The sequence below is a fragment of the Stenella coeruleoalba genome (genome assembly GCF_951394435.1).
Source record: "Stenella coeruleoalba genome assembly, chromosome: 13".
Classification (NCBI taxonomy): domain Eukaryota; kingdom Metazoa; phylum Chordata; class Mammalia; order Artiodactyla; family Delphinidae; genus Stenella; species Stenella coeruleoalba.
The window spans coordinates 26,614,027-26,621,667 of NC_137159.1; the positions used below are offsets into that span (position 1 = coordinate 26,614,027).

The window sequence follows — 7,641 nt, forward strand, 5'->3', positions numbered from 1 at the left end:
TTAATAAAGTACTTTAGCACATTGTAAACTTTCAGTTTTCAAAAAGATATTTTGGCATTTTTAGCAGATGTAAACATTTCAAAAAGATTGCTTGTATTGCCAGGGCACTAAAAAATGGTATAGCCCTTTTGAAACATAACTGTAATAGCCATAAAAATGTTCATACCTGGTAATTCCACCATGAGGTTACAGAAATACTTAAAAATATGGAAAAATCTACGTGCATTTAATCATTCAGCACATTTCTCAAACTCCCTACTATGTATCAGACTCTGGACTAGATGCTTAGGATACAGTTGTATATGTTCTGGGATGTTAATCTCAGCATTATTTACAGTAGTGGAAAAATTGGTAGCAGCTTGCATTTCTAATGATGAAGAATAGCTAAGTAAATTATTATATCCATACTATGATATTTTATAAAACCATTGAAAGTGATAGCTTACTTATGATAAGTGAAAATAATAGGTTATGATTCAGCAGTCAAAAAAAGATGCTAGGGGGAAAAAGACCAAAAGTAAATATTAACCAGTTGACTTAGATTAAGTGGGATTGAGGGATTTTTGGGGGTGTTTGCTTTTCTCAGATTTCCAAATTTTCTTTTGTATGATTGTATTAGATTTACTGATGTTGCTTTTGAAACAATTAAATTTTAATTTTCCAAATTTGCTGCATGTGCCAAGGTTAGAATTTCTACATTTTATAATTAATTTATATATGTATTTACTTATGAAGTGAAAGTAGGTTCCTGGTTTCAAAAATAAATAGCTTATTCTGTTTCATGTCAACCCTGCCACACTTGGAGAGAATGTATCTGATTAGAATAGTATGGGCATTTATAGGGAAAGATGGAAAGGCTTCTGGGAACCTACAGTGTGCCAAGGCATTGTGGTGGGTAATTGAAGTATATCATCTTAATTTACCTTCAAAACAATCCATGAAGATGGAAGGTATTATTAGCTCTATTTTATAAAGAACTACGAAATCCAAAGATTAAGCAATTTTATCTGCTAAAATCACGCAGGTAGAAAACAGTAGAACCAGAGTATCTATGTATAATTTTATAAAGCTTATTATATATATTTATTAAACTAATAATGGTGTATTACTTTTGTTTTGTTTAAGAAAATTTTCACAGAATCAGAACATTTACCAGAGAGGCCATATTCCTCCTCCTGGTCCCCACGGAGAGGACTGTTTACACAGGAGGTACTCTTGGAATGTAAAGCCAAATGGCAGTCAAGCAGCGCAGAACAGAAGGTGGTATCCTGGCAGTTACTACAGACTACCCTATCCAACCTATTATAGATGGACCAAGTGACACAAGCCTGGAAACACACCCTGGAAATCTACCTGGAGACAGAACAGGACCGAAGACAGCCAGAGTGACTTTTTATAAAATCAGGTCAAATGAGGTTTACAATCTATTTTAGTGCTCCCTTATGTGTTCAAGCTTAAGGAAAAATTATATTGATACTTAGCTCCGCTGATAAATTTGCAGTATTTACAACAGTGAAGGAAATAATCTGTCATTCCAGTCTTAAATTTTTTTAAAGGAGGATGATATTTTAGAACTGGTAAAAGTAATAAAGAACATCCCTTGTAAATTATTTTTAAAAATTCTATCTTCCTTTTCTGGTGTATTTCCTTCTGACTAGACTTGTAATGTTAGTGTGTGTGTGTGTGTGTGTATGTGTGTGTGTATGTATGTGTGTGTGTGCAGAAAATTTATAGTGTTTTTGTCATGTTCTGTTATTACCCAATCATCAGGGTATCTCCCCCCCACCACCCTGGCCCCAAACTGTTCAAGATTTCTATTAAAATCTACCTAGGAGATAATCTCTTTAGAACCTAATCACTATCTGTAATTAGTTGTAGTATTTTTGTGATTAGACATTTCTTTCTTTTGGCAGTCTGTTGTTGGATTTGACCAATTTCCTTTCACTGAATTGTCAGATACGCCATCTAACACTGGATAAACTTTTAGGGATTGATTGTCAATTGAGCAAGAGAGACAAACTGATAAGCGTAAATGCTAAATGCTGGGTAATTTACCTGACAGGGTAATTGTTATCAACTGTGTGGAGCTACTCAGAAAACTTGAAAACTTTTATAGACTATAAATGTTGCTTGATGAACAGAATAGGGTGCGACATTTAAAGCCTGGAATATCTGGGGAGACTTGCATAGCTCCTTGTGTTGTTGCTTCTTTGTTGAACGTAACCTGCTGCAGTCTTTCTCCACTTGCCTCTCACAGTGGAATGGTGCCTTGACCTTGACTTTTTCTAAGTTGCCCCTTCTGCTAGTTTACCTCTGGAACACACAGCTGGATCATGTGGGAGGTGTTAATTATTTTTAGTTGCAGAGGAAGCCAGAAACCTTTGTTTGCTCAAGAAAGGGTCTAACTGTCATGACATCATAAGCCTTGGTAAATATTTGATGAATACTTGGGCAAATTGGCTTCGTTTTTTAAGTCTCTGATTTTGAAGCGTTGTATCATGGAAAGTCTGATACTGCATATGATAGTTGTTTTCTCTGTTCTGTGTTATAAATGAACATCATGTGGAACCTGACCCTAATGAAGTTCTCTAACTCAGCTACTCCCTGGTCTGTGTCTGATGAGCTCAGTCAGGTTGCTACCTTTCATCTAGGCGGTGGCTCAGAAAGTTTTTTTCTGCCAGCCACATTTAACAGAGATACAAGAGTTCTTCTTGCCAGAAGGCTGCTCTGTAGAATTTGTTCCTTCGCATACATCGTGAACTCTCCCTTGGAAAGATACTGGCGCAGCAAGACAACTGGTGAGGCAAAAAAAGAACCACCAGAGTCCAGCTAATCTAATAGTTTTAAGGAGTTCCTTGGCAAGCAGTTTCTGAGGAGGACATTGCCAGCAGAAGTGTCATCTTAAGCACTGCCACCTTTGAAAAACTTCTTTGATCGTGTTGTCCTCTCTGTCCCCATCCCATTTCATTTATCAACACAGCTTATTGAAAACCAGTCTCCTTTTGCTATCTCGTGTCTCATTTATTCTTCAACACACTGTGTTTCCGGCTTCTCACATCACACCACTGAAAGTCCTCTGGGTAAAGGGACGAGCAACCTTTTTTAAAGGTCTTTAGTGGTCTGTTTAAGCTTTTAAATTTTTTATTTTATTAAAAAAACACAGGTAAGTATAGGGTTGGCCAAAAAGTTCGTTTGGGTTTTTCTGCAGGATGTTACGGAAAACCCAAACGAACTTTTTGGCCAACCCAATAGTTTAAAATTCAAATAGTTCTACCGAGATTTCTATGAAAAAGAGTAGTCTTCCCATCAGCACCCCTGCCCTATCCCCTGATTGTCACTCCCCAAGGGCAATCACTTTAAGTATTTTTGCATTATTTTCTACCCAAAGGCAACCACTTAAAGTATTTTAGCATTATTTTCTAATATTTGCCTCCATATTTAAATACTAGGCGTATATTACCACGTCTTGATTTTTCAGTTTCTGATACTATCTATTGACTTCCTACTGTGGAAGATGAGAACTTAGCTCTTTCACATCATCTGTCCACATACACACTTCTGTTCCCCTCATCTTTTCAGGATAGTTATTTCCCAACTTTTGGTTAAATCAATATTCTAAGTTTATGTTATTTGCTAGGTAAGTATCATTCACCTCTGAACCATCGTGTACGAGTATGTTTCCATTCTTACACCATTTTGTCCCCTTCATTTTTGTTTGTGTCTTTTCCTATGAACCTATCACTAATTCATCCTCCAGATCTCTAACACCACTGTAACATTTCTCAGTGTGGATAGGGTAAACACATCAGATTCTTTTTTGTTTGAAATCTTTCCTGGATTGATTGGACTTGTTCTTGACCTGTCTAGGTTGGGCACTGTTTTTAGTTTGCCAGGGCTGCCATAAAAAAGTACCACAGACTGGGTGGCTTAAACAACAGATGTTTATTTTCTCACTTCTGGAGGCCAGAAGTCCAAGGTCAAGCTGTTGGCAGGGCTGGTTTCTTCTGAGGCCTCTCTCCTTGACTTGTAAATGGCCATCTTCTCCCTTGGTCTTCACATGGTCTTCCCTCTGTGTCTACGTCCAGATTTCCTTTTCTTATAAGGATACCAGTCATATTGGATTAGTGCCCACCCTAATGACCTCATTTAAACTTACCTCTTTAAAGACGCCATCTCCAAGTACAGTCACATTCTGAAGTCCAAGTGGTTAGGACAACTTCAACATATGACTTTTGCGGGAGCACAGCTCAACACATGACAGGCACGTTGGTTGTTCTCTACACCTGGGGCATAGCTCTTGCCCTGAGATTTCTCTTTGCCTTCACCCTGGTCCTTTCTTATACCCCTCTTCTGTTTCCTGGATCCACAGCTGCTGCGTTCATGGTTTACTTCCCTGTTTGGTGGAGCATATCCTTCCATGGTTTCCCAAGGATTAATGAGATGTAAATTTTTTGAGGCTTTTGCATGTCTGAAATGGGTTTATTTTATTCTTCCACTGCACTGATAGTTTGATAGAATGTACAATTGTAGGTAAGCACTTTAAAATGCATTTATTCATTGTTTTCCATAGTTCATTGTTGCTGTTTGAAGCCTTGTGCTATTCTGATTCCAGAACTTTTATTTGTGACCTGTAATTTTTCTTTCTGCAAGCTTTAGGATCTTTGTTTCAGGTGTCCTGAAAGTTCATGATAGGACTTAGTGTGGGTATTTTTTAAATTCATAATGCTAGATACTAAGTGAGGTCTTCCAGTCTGGCAGGCTATGTGCATCAGTTCTGGGAAATTTTCTTTTCACTTTATCTTCTCTATTTTCTTTTTGGGAAACTTCTATTAGTTGACTATTGGATTTTCTGAAATGTACCTCTAAGTTAATTATATATATATATTTTTTCCATTTTTAATCTTTCCTTCTTTTTTTTTTAAATCACAAGAATTTTATCAGCTTTATGTCCACCCTTCTGTTGATTGTTTAGGTTTTCTGCTACATATTATATACATATTTTTTCTACTATATGTTTTTTTTAAAATAAATTTATTTATTTATTTTTGGCTGCACTGGGTCTTTGTTGCTGCACATGGGCTTTCTCTAGTTGCAGGGAGCGGGGGCTCCTCTGTGTTGCGGCACGCGGGCTTCTCATTGTGGTGGCTTCTCTTGTTGCCGAGCACAGGCTCTAGGGTGCGCGGGCTTCAGTAGTTGTGGCGCGTGGGCTCAGTAGTAGTTGTGGCTCGCAGGCTCAGTAGTTGTGGCTCGTGGGCTCTAGAGTGCAGGCTCAGCATGGGCTTAGTTGCTCCACGGCATGTGGGATCTTCCCGGACCAGAGCTCGAACCTGTGTCTCCTGCATTGGCAGGCGGATTCTTAACCACGGCGCCACCAGGGAAGCCCCCTGCTATATGTTTTTAATCTCCAAGAGCTAGCTCTTCTTTTCTGAGTGTTTTTTTTCCCAGGCACTTCATTCTTTTATTTTTTAAATGAATGCATTATCTTTTCTCTCTCTAAAGTTATCAATTTTTAAGTTTCTTCTGTTCCCTGTGTCAGCTGTTTTTGTTTTTTCCTGTTTGTTGATGCCTTTCTCTCCTGTTAGATGTGATCTTGAAATATCTGGTGATCTTTGCCTGTCATTTAGTACTTACGATTGAGGCACTCAGAGCTGATGGAAGTGTATGGTAGACTTGTAATAAGGTGGTCAGTCACCTTGACTTTTGTTTAGCTTCCCCTTGCTGCACACAATTAGGTTTTATTTTTCTCCATTCTGAGAGTTAATATATTTGAAATTTTTATTGCTCTCTCTCTCTCTCTCTCTCTGTCTACCATTCATCATCCCTCCCATCCTCTTGTGAGTTCTTAATCTTTAGGAGGCTTATCTTCTTGGTAGGGTTTAAGTAAAGAGTAGAGATACAGGCATGAGTTCAATCTAGCCAGTGTAATGAGACTTTGCCACTTAAGTTGGTTTTGGGTTTAACCTTAGTCTGGTAAGCTTGATTTTTATGCCTCATGTCCCAGGAGTGTAGGCCATTCAGTGCCCTAAGTCATGATTTGGACCCACAAAATCAACTACAAACACTCCTGCTATGGAGGTAGGCCCTATCTAGGTCCTGTCTGAGCCACCTTTCTAATGTAATTCTAACAACTGCCCCAGAATTATGTCCTAAAACAAGCTCATTAATGTTATTCCCCTCTTGGAAACCTTTGATGGCTTACGGCCTTCAGACTCCATTTCCAACTCCTTGTCAGAGCCCTGTGTGATCTGCCTCCCAGCTGACTTTTCAAAGCCTCTGCTGTGTTCCACTCCATTCTTCAGTGTGCCAGCCGTTTCTTGACCACAACATTGTACATGTTTATGCCACGGTATCTTTGTCTTTCAGGTTGTTCCCTTGGCTATAATGGCTCTCCTACAGCCTCTGTGAACAAATCATTCTTGAAGCCCCCTCTCCTCAGTAAAGCCTTCTCTCCCAGCCCTACCCCCCTACTGAATTATGCTCTTTTTCTACAAGGTACCTTGTATCACTATTTAGCATTTATTTCATTTATATCTCCTGTTATGTGAAACACAGGTTCTAAGAATGGTCTCAGATTCCCTCAACCTCCTCCTCCTCCCTGAAGATGCCATCTGCCACCTGGACCACACTCCCTGGTCTTGCCTTTGCCAGCAAACCTAATTAACACTCTCTAAGCTGACTAGAGCCCAAGTTAAACTCTGGGCCTCCATACCAAGCCCTCTCCATTCTCAGCCATCCCTCCATGTTAGAGTTGGAGGAAATGCTACATATCAGGCCACAACTCTGGCTTTCTGAGCTGCCAGAGAAGGGTGAGATGATGAACAGAAGTGTAGAGGAGTTGGCTCCCATGGAAGGAGCCTTGATTAATGAGACGTGTAAGACAGGAGGAAGCCTGGCAGGCAAATTCCCGCTTCTCTCTCCCTTCTGTGGATTACACCCAGGAATGGTTTTTCCTTTCAAGCCTCCCAAAGAAAGTCCAGCCTGCTGAGTGAACACATATACCAAACAACTGTGTGGCTTTTTGTCTCATTGTGAAGCCTGTTCCTCACCCTCACAACTCTGTTCCTACATACCCCAAATAAAATACCAGCATTTTAATCCTTGCCTCAGGTTCTGCTTTCTAGAGGACCTCAGCAAGACAAATGTAACACATTTAAAATTCATAAATGTAGGGACTTCCCTGGTGGCACAGTGGTTAAGAATCCACCTGCCAATGCAGGGGACACAGGTTCGAGCCCTGGTTCAGGAAGATCCCACGTGTCATGGAGCAACTAAGCCCATACGCCACAACTACTGAGCCTGCACTCTAGAGCCTGTGAGCCACAACTACTGAAGCCCGTGCACGTAAAGCCCGTGCTTTACAACAAGAGAATCCAGTGCAATGAGAAACACGTACACTGCAACAAAAAGTAGCATCTGCAAGCCACAACTAGAGAAAGCCTGTGCACAGCAATAAAGACCCAATGCAGCCAAAAGTAATAAATAAAATTTTAAAATAATAAAATTCATAAATTTATTATTTGTTAATAAATCTGGCAGTCATAGCTATTAATTTTTCAACCACACATATGAGACCAAGAAGTACCAGAGCTCTTCCACTGACTTGACATTGAGATCCTACAAATATTTATACCTCTTAGGAAT

General features: G+C 39.5%; 1 protein-coding gene across 1 annotated transcript in view; it reads left to right on the plus strand.

Annotated features, from left to right (window-relative positions):
- LOC307196310 (RNA/RNP complex-1-interacting phosphatase-like) overlaps nucleotides 1-2,985 on the plus strand; it is a 28,262-nt gene extending 25,277 nt beyond the window's left edge. Inside the window, exon 9 of the mRNA XM_079941176.1 lies at nucleotides 1,126-2,985. Coding sequence (XP_079797302.1) covers nucleotides 1,126-1,321 — 196 coding nt within the window. The 3' untranslated portion in view covers nucleotides 1,322-2,985. The remainder of the gene's footprint in view (nucleotides 1-1,125) is intronic.
- The last annotated feature ends 4,656 nt before the right edge of the window (nucleotides 2,986-7,641 follow it).